Source organism: Macaca nemestrina, chromosome 16 (assembly GCF_043159975.1).
Source record: "Macaca nemestrina isolate mMacNem1 chromosome 16, mMacNem.hap1, whole genome shotgun sequence".
In the NCBI taxonomy this organism is placed as follows: Eukaryota; Metazoa; Chordata; class Mammalia; order Primates; family Cercopithecidae; genus Macaca; species Macaca nemestrina.
This window is the reverse complement of record NC_092140.1, coordinates 83,601,277-83,622,623: the sequence shown is the minus strand read 5'-3', so window position 1 is coordinate 83,622,623 and position 21,347 is coordinate 83,601,277. Positions and strand designations below refer to the sequence as shown.

The 21,347-nt window shown below is 42.2% G+C and overlaps 1 protein-coding gene across 13 annotated transcripts in view; it reads right to left on the bottom strand.

The window, feature by feature from the left end:
• LOC105491716 (ecto-NOX disulfide-thiol exchanger 1) overlaps positions 1-21,347 on the bottom strand; it is a 468,515-nt gene that overhangs the window by 34,826 nt on the left and 412,342 nt on the right. The window contains exon 17 of one of the 13 annotated variants that reach the window (XM_071081401.1): positions 15,772-15,972. The exons of the other annotated variants lie outside the window; for them this stretch is intronic. Within the exon in view, the coding sequence (XP_070937502.1) occupies positions 15,892-15,972 (81 nt within the window). The 3' untranslated portion in view covers positions 15,772-15,891. Of the gene's footprint in view, positions 1-15,771; positions 15,973-21,347 lie in introns of those variants that run through there. 13 annotated transcript variants of the gene reach the window in all.

Below are 21,347 nucleotides of genomic sequence, written 5' to 3'. Positions count from 1 at the left end.
CTTGATCTCAAAAATAGCTGTGTGTTTCTCTTCAGTATATAGAAAATGTAACCCACACTGTTATAGCTACTGAAGTCCATGCCCTTCACAGCCCGTAAAAGTACAAACATGAAAAATCTCCTCAACCAATAAAAATAGAGCAGCAAACAGAAGAAACTAAAGTGAAATACTTTTTTAAAATGTATGTATGTGCATCCAGAATTAGTCGGTTTGATTTATCTTGTATGATACTAACTCTATTGCTGGGAAAGATTAATTGTATTATGGTGCTCTTGGCATGTTATTTTCTCAGTTCATTTCTCAGCATGACATTTCTTCTTTTTCTCTGCTACAAAGCACCCACCATCATAACTTTCACCTGCTGAGTTTGTTACTAATGATAGTATTAAAACTTAGAGGGTTGTTTGACCTTTATAGTGGTAAATTAGGTCATCAAAATAGATGGGACACAATCTGATAAATGGGAAAGAGAAAGATTTGATTATTATTAAAGTAAAATCAAATCTTACATGGTTTTCCTGGCATACTGTGAGATCTTAGTAAATACTGAATATCTTCATTCTCTCACACCCCCAAATTGAATTCTCTCTATTCACCGCTGCCTTGCATATGCCACATATCACAACTGTTTCAAGAACCAAGTGTTCCTGATTGCTCCTGCATGGTGCATTGGAGATCCTCTGATTATAAACCAAATAATACAAATAATAGTGGTGATAATAATACTAACAGCCCTTATTGAGTGCTGGGTAGATGACAGGTGCTGTTCTCTTACTATCTCCATTTTACAGATTAAACACTGAAGTACAAGTATGCCTCACTATTTGATCTGTAAAATGGAGATAATAATAGTAACTTCCTTAAGTTTACACACCTAGAAGTTAGTGGCATCATGACTGGGCCCCAGGCAGTCATACCCCAGGGCCTTTAGTCCATGCTGCCTTCTGAGTGAATGACCTCTCAGGAAACTATAGCTTCTCCACTTGGTTCAAGCCCTTGATCCCACCCCAAGTCTGTTCCTTACTGAGAAGTCTGCAGTCAGTCTTGAGTGAGTCCCTTTTCAGTTGTGTGCCCTCTCTTCATTGGGCCATGTGCTCCTGGAGGACAGTGACTGCTCTGTGATCCAATGTGCTCCCAACAGGCGGCACTGTGCCTGTCATGTGGACTTGGATGGACCTTGTTAGGAGTGGCTAGTTATGGGTACAGTGATTTTTTTTGTGTATTATCCAAATCAATGTGATTTCTTAATATCCAAATCAATGTGATTTCTTTTTTTTTTTTTTTTTTTTTTTGAGACGGAGTCTCGCTCTGTAGCCCAGGCTGGAGTGCAGTGGCCGGATCTCAGCTCACTGCAAGCTCCGCCTCCCGGGTTCACGCCATTCTCCGGCCTCAGCCTCCCGAGTAGCTGGGACTACAGGCGCTGCCACCTCGCCCGGCTATTTTTTGTATTTCTTAGTAGAGACGGGGTTTCACCGTGTTAGCCAGGATGGTCTCGATCTCCTGACCTTGTGATCCGCCCATCTCGGCCTCCCAAAGTGCTGGGATTACAGGCTTGAGCCACCGCGCCCGGCCGTGATTTCTTAAGAACCAGAGTCTCACAATTACTAATGATGTATTTTCTTTTGGGGTTGAATGGCAGCAAAGTGCAACATTTGGATTAAATGAAGTATCTGTACACCTCAGTTCAGTATAATTTAATTGGAATTTATTGAGCCTCCTCCTCTTTTCATTTATTGAGCACCTACAATAAGGGTACATTTTGTGTTAACACAACAAGATTCAAAGATGAATAATAGTGGTTCCTGCTATCAAAGAATGTAGGAGTCTAGAGGGCCGCCAGCTATGTAAAATGTATTAAAATACAGTATGACATAAGCCATGTAAAATATATTAAATACACTATGATACGCGCCATGATAAAGAAGAGCCAGGGTGCTGGGGAAGCCCAGAGGGGCACCTAGCCTGTCCTGGGGTGGAGAGTCTGTGGAAAAGTATGGTCCACAGGCTGGTAACACTGGCATTATCTGGGAGCTTACTAGAAATGCAAATTCTCAGGCCCCAGCTTGGACCTGCCCAATGGAAAACTCTAGGGTGGGGCCCAGCAATCTGTGTTTTAAAAAGCTATCTTAGATTCTATTGCTTATTAAAGTTTGAGAAGTACAACCTCAGAGAACATAAGACTCACAGATACAACAATTAGACAAGAAAACATATCTAATAAAAACCTGTAAAATAAGAAAGTTGGATGATGTGATCTCTACCACCTCAGTTTTAACTGTCAGTCCACAAGACTTTTATACACATCTTAAAGTTAACTGGAGTGATGTGTGTTTATCATCAAGATCACCTGCAGATAATATGCAGAAGGGAAGTTTGTACTTCTCACCTAACCTCTCCAAACAGATTCACAGAGCCAACTGAGGCTGCTGTAGTTCCATCAATGCAATCATCAATCAATGAGTATTACTAATGTACCCACCTACATAGGCTTATTACTGTGTTAGGTTCTGCAAGGAATACATACAAATTCTCCACTTTAAGGAACATGATCTGAGCTGGGGAGATAAGCCTTTCATAAGTGGGTTGTTCAAGGTGGTTGGAATGATGATAAATTGTAGGAATCTGGAGAAGATGGTGATTGATTTGGACTGATTTTAGGGTAAGGACCTAAGAAATGGGAATTGAGCTAGGCTTAAAAACAGGCAGAATTTGCATTGCAGACTAAAAGGGTGATAAGATAGATGGAGAAGCTGAGTTATCAATACAAAATCTAATTATTTAGCATTTTTAATGAATGGTGCACCAAGCTGAATTTGACCTGTTGACTCAAGCCATTTATTCAGGAAATCAGGCCAACATTATTTCTGAATACCAGGCTGATAGTTATTCTGTTTTTACCAAGGGGACTAGTTTGAATACTGTCACATAAAATGGTCAGGAATGGTATATATGCTTACAGCTGTGAGGCTTATATGTTATGCCTATATGTGTGTGTGATTGTGCATGTGTGTGGTGAGGGGGCCAGAGAATTATACTGACACAGGTACTGTGGCTTGATGTAGATTGTACTTGTATATTGTTCCCATAGTTTCAAGTCATCTTCCTAAAATTTGGCATGAAAAGAAATTGCCTTTGCAAATTAGATTCTGCGAGTCTCATAAACATAAGTAGCTCACCAGCATACACTGAACAGTCTGGAAATTGTCCAGACAGAGAAAGCCACTCTATGATCTCATAGAGAGGCTGACAGAACAATAGAAACGACATGTTAGTGAGCATCACGGCCACAAGTCTCCCCTGCAAGGACAGTTTCAAGCTGGGAAAGCTGAGACTTTGAGGTTTTTCTTGGAAAAAAATAATGAACAGATTTCTGTTATATTAAGTGTTCCAAGCCTGGTTGAATGTTTTCAGGGGAACCTAGAGTTTTCAGAGAACGGCCTCCATATACCTGGCAAGGGGCTGCTGCCCAGAGAGGGTGACTGACAGGCAAAGACTTCCCTGGCTCTGACGTCTGCACAGCTTAGAAATGCAGAGTCTTTTTTTTTTTTCTTCCTTCAGGAAACTCTTGCGGTCTTTCTATAAAAACATACTTTAAAACTGTAACAAAACATGTGAATGCCTTTTCCTTTGGGCAACAGCTTTCCTTCCGAATTCAACTTTTGCTCTGCCTGAATTAGGAACATGTGGAGGAGGTGAACACTGAGGTGCAGTTTGCTGAATTTCTGACATTTTGTGAGACCCTAGGTTAGATTTAAAGCCACTAGTGTGGGGTTCATAGTCTTGGAGGTTGGATTTAAATTCCAAGTTACAGGTGGTTACAAACAGGACGTCAGGCCCCCCTGGGCATGGTGGGCAGGGCAGTAAGGAGGGAAGGTGTAGCTGCATTTGGTGGCCATGAACTCACACCTGGGGATACTTCTCACTGTTAGGCCCCAGCAAGAGAAGGGGGTGGGCACGGAGAGGGGGGTCTCCATCAGAGCTGGGAAGAGTTTTGAGGTTGGAAGGATTAGGACACACTTCAGTCTGTAGCAGGAAATGTAAACATATTTATTGCCAAGTCGAATCTTTGTTTCCCCCAGGAAGCCCACCAAAAATGTTACTTGTAGACTGACATTTGAGCTTTTTTGCTTCCAGTTCAAGAGCCTTATTTTAGGATAAGCATTTCATTAAGTGTAGATATTTGTGCAACTGCAAACATACCTTTGATGCAAGCGGATTTCACAGCTAGAGTTGGCAGGGCAGTTGCATGACGGTGAAAACTGCTGCTCTGCTGCCTGCCAGGGTCAATTTAGAAGGGCTGACGTGCACAGCACCATGAAACTTAGGCAGCTCTTCCTGTTCCAGTCTTTCCCACCTTTGTTCCCTTTTTTCTTCATTCTATCTTTGTACCTACTTTTTTCCTTGTCATTTTCCGACATATTTCCTCAAAGAAATGCCATATCCCAGTGAGCTATGTGTCAATGAGATGGATGAGGTTGGAGACGAGCAGTGTGTGAAGAAATAGAGAATGACCGCCCTTTGCAGCACTGCAGAACCATCCTGGGAGAGCTGGAGAGTACCAGGCGAGGAATCCTTGTGGAAGACTAGCATCAAGGACAGAGTCAGACCAGCACTGGCTGGTGCATTTCACAACTGTCCCCTTCCTGGTCTCATGTGTGGTTAGCAGAAATGAAGTGGTGTGGAAATCACTATGGAATATTTAATAATCTAAATCATAAAAACAAATGTCTAGGAAGCCCTGTGGCTCCTGAGTGACATACAGAACTAAGAGGAAGGGGAGTTCACCTGCTGGTGCATCCTTGCTCCTGGTGGTTTTTATACCACTAATCCTGGTGCCTTGTCAGTGGAGACTGAAGGTGCTTGAGGAAATGAGACTCCCTCCCCTCCCCTGCTGTTTTATGAGGCACTAGGGCAATCTTCTGCTTCCGTCTACCTTTTTGGCTCCCAACTCTTTCCATAGATGCTACTGTATGTTCCTCCTGTTCTTTGTTGCTCAGGATATCAGGCAGTGCTAAGCCATACCTCTTGTGCTATCAAAATACCAGTGACATTCTTCATAGAAACAGAAAAAAGTCCTAAAATTTATATGAAACCACAAAAGATCCCAAATAGCCAATGCAATCCTGAGCAAAAAGAACAAAGCTGCAGGCATCACATTACCTGACTTCAAAATATACCGTGAAGCCACAGTAACCAAAACAGCATGCCACTAGCATAAAAATAAACACATAAGACTATTAAGAGTAGAGAACCTAGAAATAAATCCATGCATTTATAGACAACTGATTTTCAACAAAGGTGTCAAAAACATATAATGGGGAAAGGACAGTCTTTTCAATAAGTGGTGCTAGGAAAACAGTATGCAGCAGAATGGAACTAGACCCCTATCTCTCACCATGTACGAAAATCAAGTCAAAATGGATTAAATACGTAAATATAAGACCTGAAAGTATGAAACGACTAGAAGAAAACATTGGGAGAAAATATTTGCAAACTCTCCATCTGACAAGTGATTAAGAACCGTAATATAAGGAATTAATAACATAAGGAACTCAATAGCAAAAAGACAAATAATCTATTAAAAATAGGCAAAATATCTGAATAGACACTTCTCAAAAGAGGACATACAAATGGCCAACAGTTGTATGAAAAGAAAAAAAAAAGATGAACATCACTAATCATCAGAGGAATGCAAATCAAAACCACAGTGAGATAGCATCTCACCTCAGTTAAAATGGCTTTTATCAAAAAGACAAAAAATAATGGATGGCAGTGAGGATGTGAAGAAAGGGGGAACCCTAGTACTCTGTTAGTGGGAATATAAATTAGTACAGTTGTAGAAAACAGTATGGTGGTTCTACAGAAAAGTAACAATAGAGCTACTATATGATCCAGCAATCCCATTACTGGGTATATATTCAAAAGAAAGAAAATCAATATACTGAAGAGATATATTGATATATTGCAGTGCTATTCACAATACTCAAAATAAAGAATCAACCTAGTGTCCATCATCAGATAAATGGGTAAAGAAACTGTGATAGGGGGTGTGCCCAAGATGGCCGAATAAGAACAGCTCCAGCCTCCAGCTCCCAGCGTGAGTGACACAGAAGACGGGTAATTTCTGCATTTTCAACTGAGGTACTGGGGTCATCTCACTGGGGAGTGCCGGACAATCGGTGCTGGTCAGCTGGTGCAGCCCGACCAGCCAGAGCTGTAGCAAGGCAAGGCATCGCCTCACCTGGGAAGCACAAGGGGGACGGGAATTCCTTTTCCTAGCCAAGGGAAACTGAGACACACAACACCTGGAAAATCAGGGAACTCCCACCCTAATGCTGTGCTTTACCAAGGGTCTTAGCAAATGGCACACCAGGAGATTATATCCCACACCTGGCCCGGAGGGTCCCACGCCCACAGAGCCTCCTTCATTGCTAGCACAGCAGTCTGAGAGCTAACTGCAAGGAGGCAGCGAGGCTGGAGGAGGGGCGCCCGCCATTGCTGAGGCTTAAGTGGATAAAGCCACAGGGAAGCTCAAATTGGGTGGAGCCCACCACAGCTCAAGGAGGCAGGCCTGCCTCTATAGACTCCTCCTCTGGGGACAGACCATAGCTAAACAAAATGTAGCAGAAACCTCAGCAGAGGTAAATGCTCCTGTCTGATAACTTTGAAGAGAGCAGTGGATCACCCAGCAGGGAGGCTGAGATCTGAGAACGGGCAGACTGCCTGCTCAAGTGGGTCCCTGACCCCTCAGTAGCCTAACTGGGAGACATCCCCCACTAGGTACAGACTGACACCTCACATGGCAGGGTATACCCCTGAGACGAAGCTTCCAGAGCAAGAATCAGACAGCAACACTCACTGTGCAGCAATATTCTATCCTCTGCAGCCACCGCTGCTGATACCCAGGCAAATAGGGTCTGGAGTGCACCTCAAGCAAACTCCAACAGATCTACAGCTGAGGGTCCTGACTGTTAGAAGGAAAACTAACAAACAGAAAGGACACCCACACCAAAACCCCATCACCATCATCAAAGACCAAAGGCAGACAAAACCACAAAGATAGGGAAAAATCAGTGCAGAAAAACTGGAAATTCAAAAAGCAGAGCACATCTCCCCCTCCAAAGGAACGCAGCTCATCACCAGCAATGGAACAAAGCTGGAGGGCGAATGACTTTGATGAGTTGAGAGAAGAAGGCTTCAGTCGATCAAACTTCTCAGAGCTAAAGGAGGAACTACATAACCAGTGCAAAGAAACTAAAAACCTTGCAAAAAGAATGGATGAGTGGATAACTAGAATAATCAATGCAGAGAAGACCTTAAAAGAACTGATAGAGATGAAAACCATAACATGAGAAATTCGTGACAAAGGCACAAACTTCAGTAACCGACTTGATCAACTGGAAGAAAGAGTATCAGCGATTGAAGATCAAATGAATGAAATGAAGTGAGAAGAGAAGTGTGGAGAAAAAAGAGTAAAAAGAAATGAACAAAGCCTCCAAGAAGTATGGGATTATGTGAAAAGACCAAATCTATGTCTGATTGGTGTGCCTGAAAGTGATGGGGATAATGGAACCAAGTTGGAAAACACTCTGCAGGATATCATCCAGGAAAACTTTCCCAACCTAGTAAGGCAGGCCAACATTCAAATTCAGGAAATACAGAGAACGCCACAAAGTTACTCCTCGAGAAGAAAACTCCAAGACACATAATTGTCAGATTCACCAAAGTTGAAATGAAGGAAAAAATGTTAAGGGCAGCCAGAGAGAAAGGTCAGGTTACACACAAAGGGAAGCCCATCAGTCCACTAACAGTAGATCTCTCAGCAGAAACTCTCCAAGCCAGAATACAGTGGGGGCCAATAGTCAACATTCTTAAAGAAAAGAATTTTCAACCCAGAATTTCATATCCAGTCAAACTAAGTTTCATAAGTGAAGGAGAAATAAAATCCTTTACAGACAAGCAAATGCTTAGAGGTTTTGTCACCACCAGGCCTGCTCTACAAGAGATCCTGAAGGAATCACTAAACATAGAAAGGAACAACAGGTACCAGCCATTGCAAAAACATGTCAAAATGTAAAGTCCATCGATGCTAGGAAGAAACTGCATCAACTAGCGAGCAAAATAACCAGCTAATATCATAATGATGGGATCAAGTTCACACATAACAATATTAACCTTAAATGTAAATGGACTAAATGGTCCAATAAAAAGATACAGACTGGAAAATTGGATAAAGAGTCAAGACCCATCAGTTTGCTGTATTCGGGAGACCCATCTCACATGCAGAGACACACATAGGCTCAAAATAAAGGGATGGAGGAAGATCTACCAAGCAAATGGAAAACAAAAAAAAGCAGGGGTTGCAATCCTAGTCTCTGATAAAACAGACTTTAAACCATCAAACATCAAAAGAGACAAAGAAGGCCATTACACAATGGTAAAGGGATCAATTGATCAGGAAGAGCTAACTATCCTAAATATATATGCACCCAATACAGGAGTACCCAGATTCATAAAGCAAGTCCTTAGAGACTTACAAAGAGACTTGGACACCCATACAATCATAATAGGAGATATTAACACCCCACTGCCAACATTAGACAGATTAACGAGACAGAAAGTTAGCAGGATATCCAGGAATCAAACTCAACTCTGCACCAAGTGGACCTAATAGACATCTACAGAACTCTCCACCCCAAATCAACAGAATATACATTCTTCTCAGCACCACATCGCACTTATTCCAAAATTGACCACATAGTTGGAAGTAAAGCACTCCTCAGCAAATATAAAAGAACAGAAATTATAACAAACTGTCTCTCAGACCACAGTGCAATCAAACTACAACTCAGGACTAAGAAACTCAATCAAAACTGCTCAACTACATGGAAACTGAACAGCCTGCTCCTGAATGACTACTGGGTACATAACGAAATGAAGGCAGAAATAAAGATGTTCTTTGAAACCAATGAGAATAAAGATACAACATACCAGAATCTCTGGGACACATTTAAAGCAGTGTGTAGAGGGAAATTTATAGCACTAAATGCCCACAAGAGAAAGCAGGAAAGATCTAAAACTGACACCCTATCATCACAATTAAAAGAACTAGAGAAGCAAGAGCAAACACATTCAAAAGCTAGCAGAAAGCAAGAAATAACTAAGATCAGAGCAGAACTGAAGAGATAGAGACACAAAAAACCCTCCCAAGAATCAATGAATCCAGGAGCTGGTTTTTTGAAAAGATTAACAAAATTGATAGACCCCTAGCAAGACTAACAAGAAAAGAGAGAAGAATCAAATGGATGCAATAAAAAATGTTAAAGGGGATATCACCAGTGACCCCACAGAAATACAAACTGCCATCAGAGAATACTATAAACACCTCTATGCAAATAAACTAGAACACCTGGAAGAAATGGATAATTTCCTGGACACTTACACTCTCCCAAGACTAAACCAGGAAGAAGTTGAATCCCTGAACAGACCAATAGCAGGCTCTGAAATTGAGGCAATAATTAATAGCCTACCAACCAAAAAAAGTCCAGGACCAGACAGATTCACAGCCGAATTCTACCAGAGGTACAAGGAGGAGTTGGTACCATTCCTTCTGAAACTATTCCAATCAATAGAAAAAGACGGAATCCTCCCTAACTCATTTTACAAGGCCAACATCATCCTGATACCAAAGCTTGACAGAGATACAACAAAAAAAGAGAATTTTAGACCAATATCCCTGATGAACACCCATGCAAAAATCCTCAATAAAATACTGGCAAACCAAATCCAGCGGCACATCAAAAACTTATCCACCATGATCAAGTGGGCTTCATCCCTGGGATGCAAGGCTGGTTCAACATACGCAAATCAATAAACATAATCCAGCATATAAACAGAACCAAAGACAAAAACCACATGATTATCTCAATAGATGTAGAAAAGTCCTTTGACAAAATTCAACAGCCCTTCATGCTAAAAACTTTCAATAAATTCGGTATTGATGGGACGTATCTCAAAATAATAAGAGATGTTTATGACAGACCCACAGCCAATATCATACTGAATGGGCAAAAACTGGAAACATTCCCTTTGAAAACTGGCACAAGACAGGGATGCCCTCTCTCACCACTCCTATTCAACATAGTGTTGGAAGTTCTGGCTAGGGCAATCAGACAAGAGAAAGAAATGAAGGGTATTCAGTTAGGAAAAGAAGAAGTCAAAATGTCCCTGTTTGCAGATGATATGATTGTATATTAGAAAACCCCATTGTCTTAGCCCAAAGTCTCCTTAAGCTGATAAGCAACTTCAGCAAAGTCTCAGGATACAAAATCAATGTGCAAAAATCACAAGCATTCTTATACACCAGTAACAGACAAACAGAGAGCCAAATCATGAATGAACTCCCATTCACAATAACTTCAAAGAGAATAAAATACCTAGGAATCCAACTTACAAGGGATGCAAAGGACCTCTTCAAGGAGAACTACAAACCACTGCTCAGTGAAATAAAAGAGGACACAAACAAATGGAAGATCATACCATGCTCATGGATAGGAAGAATCAATATAGTGAAAATGGCCATACTGCCCAAGGTAATTTATAGATTCAATGCCATCCCCATGAAGCTACCAATGACTTTCTTCACAGAATTGGAAAAAGCTGCTTTAAAGTTCATATGGAACCAAAAAAGACCCTGCACTGCCAAGACAATCCTAAGCCAAAAGAACAAAGCTGGAGGCATCACGCTACCTGACTTCAAACTATACTACAAGGCTGCAGTAACCAAAACAGCATGGTACTGATACCAAAACAGAGATATAGACCAATGGAACAGAATAGAGCCCTCAGAAATAGTACCACACATCTACAGCCATCTGATCTTTGACAAACCTGACAAAAACGAGCAATGGGGAAAGGATTCCCTATTTAATAAATGGTGCTGGGAAAACTGGCTAGCCCTAAGTAGAAAGCTGAAACTGGATCCTTTCCTTACTCCTTATATGAAAATTAATTCAAGATGGATTCGAGACTTAAATGTTAGACCTAAAACCATAAAAACCCTAGAAGAAAACCTAGGTAATACCATTCAGGACATAGTCATGGGTAAGGACTTCATGTCTAAAATACCAAAAGCAACGGCAACAAAAGCCAAAATTGACAAATGGGATCTAATTAAACTAAAGAGCTTCTGCACAGCAAAAGAAACTACCATCAGAGTGAACAGGGCAACCTACAGAATGGGAGAAAATGTCTGCAATCGACTCATCTGACAAAGGGCTAATATCCAGAACCTATAAAGAACTCAATCAGATTTGCAAGAAAAAAACAACCCCATCAAAAAGTGGGCAAAGGATATGAACACACACTTCTCAAAAGAAGACATTCATACAGCCAACAGACACATGAAAAAATGCTCATCATCACTCGCCCTCAGAAAAATGCAAATCAAAAGCACAATGAGATACCATCTCACACCAGTTAGAATGGCAATCATTAAAAAATCAGGAAACAACAGGTGCTGGAGAGGATGTGGAGAAATAGGAACACTTTTACACTGTTGGTGGGACTGTAATTCAACCGTTGTGGAAGACAGTGTGGCGATTCCTCAAGGATCTAGAACTAGAAATACCATTTGACCCAGCCATCCCATTACTGGGGATATACCCAAAGAATTATAAGTCATGCTGCTAGAAAGACACATGCACACATATGTTTATTGCGGCACTATGCACAATAGCAAAGACTTGGAATCAACCCAAATGTCCATCAGTGGCAGACTGGATTAAGAAAATGTGGCACATATACACCATGGAATGCTATGGAGCCATAAAAAAGGATGAGTTCGTGTCCTTTGTAGGGACATGGATGCAGCTGAAACCATCATTCTCAGCAAACTATCACAAGAACAGAAAACCAAATACCACATGTTCTCACTCATAGGTGGGAATTGAACAATGAGATCACTTGGACACAGGAAGGGGAGCATCACACACCGGGTCCTAGTGTGGGGAGGGGGTGGGGGGAGGGACAGCATTAGGTGATATACCTAATGTAAATGACGAATTAATGGGTGCAGCACACCAACAAGGCATATGTATACATATGTAACACACCTGCACATTGTGCACATGTACCCTAGAACTTTAATAATAAAGAAAGTGTGATATATATATATATACACACACACATACACACATACACACACACAATGGAATACTGTTTAGCCATACAGAGAATGGAATCCTCTCATTTGCAGCAACATGGATGAAACTGCAGGTCATTACGTAAAGTGAAATAACCCAGACACTGAAAGTTAAACACCACATGGGCTCACTCATATGGGGGAGCTAAAAAAGTGGATCTCATGAAGATAGAGAGTAGATTGGTTGCCATAGTCCAGGCCGGGCTAGGGTTAGGGATGAAGAGAGATTGATTATTGGGTATAAGAATACACTTAGATAGAATAGATAGAGTTTGATAGTTCAGTAGGTTGATGAGTTAACAGTAATCTATTGTATATTTCAATATAGCTAAAAGAGAAGAATTTGAGTGTTCATAGAACAAAGAAAAGCGTTTAAGGCAATGGATATCCAATTGTCCTGATTTGATCATTATACATTATATGAATATATGAAAATATCATAGATACCTGAAAATATGTACATCTACTATGCACTGATAAAATACATTTAAAAAACCTATTTAATAACATGAGCAAATGCTCATTATTGATAAAAATGTAGGTTGTAAAATTGTCCATATGATATGCTACAAATTTGGTAAAAATGTATATACATGCACATAAACAAAGATAATGGAAATACAAAGAAGTGGAAACTAATTTGTGAGTGGTGAGATGGCAAATGGTTATCTTTTTTTTTTTTCCTGCATTTCTACATTTTTCACAAAAAAAAATGGTACTTTAGTGATAATGGTATTTGTGCATATTTATATGTATGTATATTGGCTCTATGAAAGTTACTAATCTCCATTCTAAACAATTGCTTTTGCATTTATCTCTGGTAGGATTATGAGCCTTTCTGGGGACAGAACATTCTGTCTCCAAAATGGGTAACTTTTGTTCAGATCTTGGTTTTACCTATACAGGTATCCATGTCCATGTCAGACCATTTCACACAGCATTGAAATTTGTTTCCTTTGCCTGATTTTCTCTAACCTGGCCTGGAGGAAGAAGGTGTTTTCAATTCTCTAAACCCAATCTGTCAGCTTTATTAAGCCTGCTAATCCTGTTACATGCTCCAAATTCACTAATGACCAAGCAGGTACCACTAACTCCTGCCCTTATAAAAAGGACAAACTTCTAGCCCCAACCCCCAGCAGTGGAAACATAGTCAGTTGGCATTGAGGTGTCTGGGAAGGAAACTTCTCTGAGCCTTGACTGGATACAAGAGCACTCACCATGAGCCAGCTTCTGTCTGTTTTTGACAGCACTTTCCTCTCTAATCCTTCCTTGGAGCGCTGTACATGCTGGGATGGGAGTGTCCTAACAGGGTCCCTTTGCAATCATTGACCTTTTCAAGGGTGCTGGGTTGGGATGTGTGTGGATTTTTTCAGATGGAACTATGGGTTTCACAGTGAATTGCAGCACATGCAGCTAATTCACAGCAGAAAACGTGGTGAAACAGCTGCAAGAAGGCTGCTGCATAGGGGCAGGGGGTGTAGAGGTGAGGAAGGAAGCACTGGCAGGAGAAAAGCAATAATGTTACAGGGCTATAACTGGGGGAAAAGAGCAAGTTCTGGGTATGAGCATTTAATATGTGGACAGGGTAATATATTCAATAGGGTAAAGGAAATATTAGTCCATGAAAAGTTCACCTTCTTGACTACAGGCATCTGTAGCGCAAAGGTGACCTCAGATATCTACAGATATGGACCCATCCCTCTCTAAAGGGGAGACAAAGTAGCTCCTAATTTTCCAGTTGAGCTTTCTGGAGGCCGTAAAGTTCTCTGTACTGCTCATTGTGCCCCACTCCTACCAGACTCTCCTCCCAAGCCTACCATGGAGCCAGTCCTTCCAAAAACGGTCTCGTCTCCAGAGGATTGCTGGAAAAATACAAATAAATTACTGCAAGCTCATCGTGCCCACGGTGATACTGACCTGCAGGCAGAGGATGAGTCCTGATGGAATCAAACAAGACTAGCTGGTTTTGGTAAGTGAAAGGCATGAGGACATGGAGTCAGCTCCATGCGGGGGCAGAAATCACATCTTTATTACTCACCACGGGGTCTCCACAACCTTGCCCAGTGTGTCCAAGGCTGGGTAACTGTAATGTCTAACATGTGCTGATCACATCAGCACTGCAAAGCAAGGCTCACGGTAACCCTGTGAGGTATGGTTATTACCTTCATTTTGGAGGTGAAAAAAATGGAGGTGCAGGGATTGTATGCCTCAGGGTCACCCACACTGAAACTGGGCTGATTCATGTCTAGATCTGTTCTTAACCTCTACACTCTGCTGCCTCCCTCAATGAATGTTTGTGGGTGTACCAAGTAGAAAGTGATGTCAGGCTGTGTGGGGACACAAATGAGGTCTCTGTACAGGTCGAGGGCAGCAAGGAGGAAGGCTGGAAGGAGAAATGTATGGAGCAGGATGCAAGAGCTGTGACACCTTTGGTCCCATGCCACTGTCTGCTGGGCTCAGTCCTGGTGGGTCTGGGCTCATTTTCCGTTTTTTTTTTTTTGTTGTTGTTGTTGTTTTTTTGTTTTTGTTTTTTGAGATGGAGCTGCACTGTCACCCAGGCTGGAGTGCAGTGGTGCGATCTTGGCTCACTGCAAACTCCGCTTCCCAGGTTCATGCCATTCTCCTGCCTCAGCCTCCCGAGTAGCTGAGACTACAGGCGCCTGCCACCATGCTCGGCCAAGTTTTTGTATTTTTAGTAGAGACAGGGTTTCACTGTGTTAGCCAGGATGGTCTCGATCTCCTGACCTCGTGATCCGCCCGCCTCAGCCTCCTAAAGTGCTGGGATTACAGGCATGAGCCACCGTGCCTGGCCTGGTTTTTTTTTTGTTTGTTTGTTTTAGAGTCTTGCTGTAGCCCAGGCTGGAGTGCAGTGGCACGATCTTGGCTCACTGCTACCTCTGCCTCCCGGGTCCCGGTTGAAGCAATTCTCCTGCCTCAGCCTCCCGAGTAGCTGGGATTTACAGGCACGCGCCACTATGCCCAGCTAATTTTTGTATTTTTAGTAGAGACGGGGTTTCACCATGTTGGTCAGGCTGGTCCTAAACTCCCGACCTCGTGATCTACCCGCCTCGGCCTCCCAAAGTGCTGGGAATACAGGTGTGAGCCACCACGCCCGGCCTCATTTTCCTTTTGATAGAGCTGTGGGTGGGGTGTGAAACCTTACATTTGTCCCTTTCTGTTTTGTCTGCTCCTCTCCCAGTTCAAGATCGGGACCCCTAAGACCAGGCAGCAAGTTCTGGGAAGAAAGAATCCAGCCTGAGTTGCTTTTTCCTTTTGAAGATATGGTCCCATTCTTTTGTAGAAGTGGTCTTTTTCGCCTTGTTTGGTACATCAGTACGTATTCTCTCTCACGCCTCCGTGCCTGAAGGGTGGAAGCTATACTCAGAAACTGAGCAGAGGACTCAGCACGTGCGGAGGTTCCTTACATACATCATTAAAATACATGGTTAACGATAGCCCTCAGCTGTGCTGTACTAAACTTGAAGAATGTTCTTTGCACATATCTCTTCCATACGCTCCTAACGTCTTTACTCTGACAGATTTAAAGACAGCTCCGAGGATTTACTTTCTTAAGGAGGTGACGTGAAAAACTGAAAAGCCTTTTTTCTTTTGTGTTTTTGTTTTATTGGTGGATGGGAAGGGTGTTCTGTTTGGCAGTGGCAACCTTCAGCATCACCCATTAAACCTCTTTACAAATTGCCAGTGATTTCTTTAACCCCAGTGTGGGAGTGTGAATTGAGCAAATAGAGGAATGTGAGGTAGCAGCTTTCCTATAACAGAAACAAGGATGGGAGGAGAGAAAATTCATGGAAAGCTTTTAGATCAAATTCTTTTAAACATTGCTGGCTGAAGCTGTCACTGCATTTCATTCCTCCTAACTGATCCTACAGTTCTTCCTCCCCATCCTTCCCCCGCACAAGACACACACGCGAGGATCATAGGCCGCGATCCTGCTGGGAAGAAGGTCATCCAAAAAGATGCAAGATAAGAATATGATATGTATATATTTTACAATTTAAGATGTTGATATCTGTTATACATAATTACCAGGGACCAGGTTAGTTATTCAACAGTCCTAGGAACGTGGAGATAGCTCAGAGACAGATGAAGAGAAAATTTATAGGTTTGCTTTCCAGGAAAGAAAATTGGGTCTGAAACAACTGAAATCCTTAAAGAAACTGGCATAAAGGTTAGTTTTAAATTTGGTTACACTTAAATGGTTGACTTGCCTGTCTGTCATTAATATATCCAGTTCCAAATACAAAGAGAAAACAACCAGCAGGGTGAGCGTGAACTGCACAAGTCCTCTTGGAGAACAAGGCCTTTGCAGTTGACTTCAGTTTCTGGCCCTCACAGTTTTAAATTTGCTTTCAGAAAACTTTTCTGTTGGTCATGCGTTCACAGAAGATCTTGTGGTAAGTTGGGGCAAGGGTTGGGTTTTTTTAGGGTGTAGCTGTTCTGAGACCTCCAGCATGCTGGACAATGTGTTGGTCATATCCTGGTGGTACACAGTAGAACGTAAAAACAACAGAAAAGTAATACTAACAGACCATAAGCTAGATGAGTCTTGAGACTAAGACAAATGAGGAAATTCAAGACTCCACATATCCTTTAGTGGATTCCTTCAGGACGACTAATAGATACTATAAGTGTGCAGCAGCCGCACCAGCATTCTGAATGCCAGGCAATTCCAGAAGTTTGAAGCTCCCTGCCAGACTCCACCACACAGCTATTAATATACAGAATCCCCCAGAAACAAATATGAGATGCAACCAAGATTTATGGATATGTTAATTACGGAATTATTTATGATAGCAAAAACAGGAAGTTAAATGCCTGACACACAGGCGTGTGGTTCAGTTATTTCATATCTACATTATATAGTCATTAAAAATCATATCTTTGAGGAACATTTGGTGACAAGAAAAATATTTATGCTATAATGAAAAATCAAAAAGGTATAAAACTGAAGACAAGATGATAGTATTTATTTATTCATTTATTTATGGGTTTTTCCCTCTGGTCATATATATGACTGGAAAAACTAAAATAAAGTGTTAATGGTGGTTATCTCTGAGTAATGAGATACCAAGATTTTTTTTCCTTATCCCTGTATTCTTTTCTTTCTATAATTTGCAACCTCCAAACATACTTTTGTTTTTTACTTTTATAATAAAACATACTGGTTTTAAAAAAACAATTGTCAGCTCTCACAAGAACACTCAGCTAAGTTGGCACCAGTCCACTGTATAATTGTTATTAATAAATGATAATGCATAAAATTCCTGCCCCTGATATAAATAATTATAATGAAAAATAATTTATTTGTCTCAGTCAATAGCCTTTGGGCCAGAGGCTTTAAACCTTGCGTTGTGCCTTAAAATTCATCCTGCCAAAAGTCTTGTCTGCTATATTAAATACTTTTTTTTGTTTGTTTCTGAGACAGGATCTTGCTCTGTCACCCAGGTTGGAGTGCAGTGGTGTGAGCTCAGCTCAGTGCAACCTCTGCCTCCTGGGCTCAAGGGATGATCCTGCTTCAGCCTCCCAAGTAGCTGATACTACAGGTGCGCCACGTTGCCCAGTCTGGTCTTGAACTTCTAGGCTCAAGAGATCCCCCCAACCTCGGCCTTCCAAAGTGCTGGGAATACAGACATGAGCCTCCGCACCCAGCCTATATTAAATACTATTGATGCATGAAGAGAGAATTAATACTTGTTCAGTATGTACTCTAGGCTCGGTGTTAATGTACATGGTTTCATTTAACACACAAATGAGGAAGGTGAAGTTCAGAAATAACTTGCCTCAGTCACATCTACTCAGTGATCAAAGTGGATTCAAACCCTCTCAGTCAGGTTTGAAGGCCTCATCTCTTTGAACCACCACAAGGCTGGTGGCAACTTCAGATGAGACTAGACTTCATTTCAGACATTTAAGAATAGATTTGCAAAATATGTTGCCAGTGCTCCTAATGTGAGGGCAAAATAATTGATTATTTCTTTTCTTTCACATACCCTGTGGAGGTATTGGGGAAACTGCCAAAAGGAGACAAAGTTCAGACAGAAAAGAGGATGAGTGAGTAATCCACCAACTGGGAAACCCCTGATAAAACAGGCAGTGATTGTAAAGATGAGCCCAGCCCTCTGCCTAGGGAGAGAGGTGGCCACGCGCAGTGACTGGCAAGGACGGTCAGGCTCTGTTACTTTACAAATATCTCCCCCACCCCCTAGGTCAAGGTGCTGCTCTTCCCTCCTACTGGGCCAGAACCCCATCTCTCAACAGTCATTGCCTTTGAGTTGATTACAAAGCCTATGTCATAGACTCTAGACAGGTATCTGAAAAAGCTGAAACCTTTGCTGTAGAAGGGACAAAGACCTCAAAGATTATCTCACTTCACTTTTTCCATTGAATAACAAAAGACCTTTAAAATTTTTCACAAAGGGCCTACGGGCTAGATATTGTGTTAGGCCTGTCTTTACATGTATCATCTAATTCAATCAGCAGATCAATATATAATCAAAACATCTTAGAAACTCACAATTACAAGTGCTTCCACACATATTATCTCATTTGTTTCTCACAATAAGCCTTAAGGAAGGCAAGGTAGGAGCTATTCCCATTTTACAAACTAGGAAATTGAGGCCCACTGCCACTTTGGCTTATTGGAACAGACAGCAGCTTCCCTGGAAGCCACAGAGGGGCTGGCCCTGTGTGGAGTGGATATGAAGGTTTTGGTTGAGAATGTGGCAGCCATGTGTCCCTGGAAGACAGGGTGCTGAAGACAGGTTTTAGGGTAAGGATGGGGGTCATGAATATCAGAGTGGGAAGATAAACTATATCTCACAACATTGCCTATGGAGAGCTCTATATGAATGTCTTCCTCCTCTGGCTTTCCACTTTCTCAATCCTATTCACTCCCCAAAACCAAACCCAAGTCCCACAGATCCAGGAAACCTTTCTTGATTATCTAGCACAAAGAAACCATACTGGGGGGCACACCCAAGATGGCCGAATAAGAACAGTTTCAGCCTCGAGCTCCCGGTGTGAGTGACACAGAAGACGGGTGATTTCTGCATTTTCAATTGAGGTACCGGGTTCGTCTCATGGGGGAGTGCTGGACAATCGGTGCTGGTCAGCTGGTGCAGCCCAATCAGCCAGAGCTGAAGCAGGGTGAGGCATCTCCTCACCTGGGAAGTGCAAGGGGGAAGGGAATCCCTTTTCCGAGCCAAGGGAATCTGAGACATACAACACCTGGAAAATCAGGGAACTCCCACCCTAATACTGTGCTTTACCAAGGGTCTTAGCAAACGACACACCAGGAGATTATATCCCACACCTGGCCCAGAGGGTCCCACGCCCACAGAGCCTCCCTCATTGCTAGCACAGCAGTCTGAGAGCTAACTGCAAGGAAGTAGCGAGGCTGGGGGAGGGTTGCCTACCATTGCTGAGGCTTAAGTGGGTAAACAAAGCCGCAGGGAAGCTCGAATTGGGTGGAGCCCACCACAGCTCAAGGAGGCAGGCCTGCCTCTATAGACTTCTCCTCTGGGGACAGAGCATAGCTAAACAAAATGCAGCAGAAACCTCAGCAGAGGTAAATGCTTCTGTCTGATAACTTTGAAGAGAGCAGTGGATCTCCCAGCATGGAGGCTGAGATCTGAGAACGGGCAGACTGCCTGCTCAAGTGGGTCCCTGACCCCTGAGGAGCCTAACTGGGAGACATCCCCCACTAGGTACAGACCGACACCTCACACCTCACATGGCAGGGTATACCCCTGAGACGAAGCTTCCAGAGCAAGAATCAGACAGCAACACTCGCTGTGCAGCAATATTCTATCCTCTGCAGCCACTGCTGCTGATACCCAGGCAAATAGGGTCTGGAGTGCACCTCAAGCAAACTCCAACAGACCTACAGCTGAGGGTCCTGACTGTTAGAAGGAAAACTAACAAACAGAAAGGACACCCACACCAAAACCCCATCAGTACGTCACCATCATCAAAGACCAAAGGCAGACAAAACCAAAAAGATGGGGAAAAAGCAGTGTAGAAAAACCGGAAATTCAAAAAAATCAGAGTGCATCTTCCCCTCCAAAGAAACGCAGCTCATCGCCAGCAACGGAACAAAGCTGGAGGGCGAATGACTTTGATGAGTTGAGAGAAGAAGGCTTCAGTCAATCAAACTTCTCAGAGCTAAAGGAGGAACTACATAACCAGCGCAAAGAAACTAAAAACCTTGAAAAAAGAATGGATGAGTGGATAACCAGAATAATCAATGCAGAGAAGACCTTAAAAGAACTGATAGAGATGAAAACCATAACACGAGAACTACGTGACAAATGCACAAGCTTCAGTAACTGACTCGATCAACTGGAAGAAAGAGTATCAGCGATTGAAGATCAAACGAATGAAATGAAGTGAGAAGAGACGTGTGGAGAAAAAGAGTAAAAAGAAATGAACAAAGCCTCCAAGAAGTATGGGATTATGTGAAAAGACCAAATCTACGTCTGATTGGTGTGCCTGAAAGTGACGGATTAATGGACCCAAGTTAGAAAACACTCTGCAGGATATCATCCAGGAGAACTTCCCCAACCTAGTAAGGCAGGCCAACATCCAAATTCAGGAAATACAGAGAACGCCACAAAGATACTCCTCGAGAAGACCAACTCCAAGACACATACTTGTTAGATTCGCCAAAGTTGAAATGAAGGAAAAAATGTTAAGGGAAGCCAGAGAGAAAGGTCGGGTTACACACAAAGGGAAGCCCATCAGTCCACTAGCAGCAGATCTCTCAGCAGAAACTCTCCAAGCCAGAATACAGTGGGGGCCAATAGTCAACATTCTTAAAGAAAAGAATTTTCAACCCAGAATTTCATATCCAGTCAAACTAAGTTTCATAAGTGAAGGAGAAATAAAATCCTTTACAGACAAGCAAATGCTTAGAGGTTTTGTCACCACCAGGCCTGCCCTACAAGAGATCCTGAAGGAATCACTAAACATAGAAAGGAACAACAGGTACCAGCCACTGCAAAAACATTTCAAAATGTAAAGTCCATCGATGCTAGGAAGAAACTGCATCAACTAGCGAGCAAAATAACCAGCTAATATCATAATGATGGGATCAAGTTCACACATAACAATATTAACCTTAAAT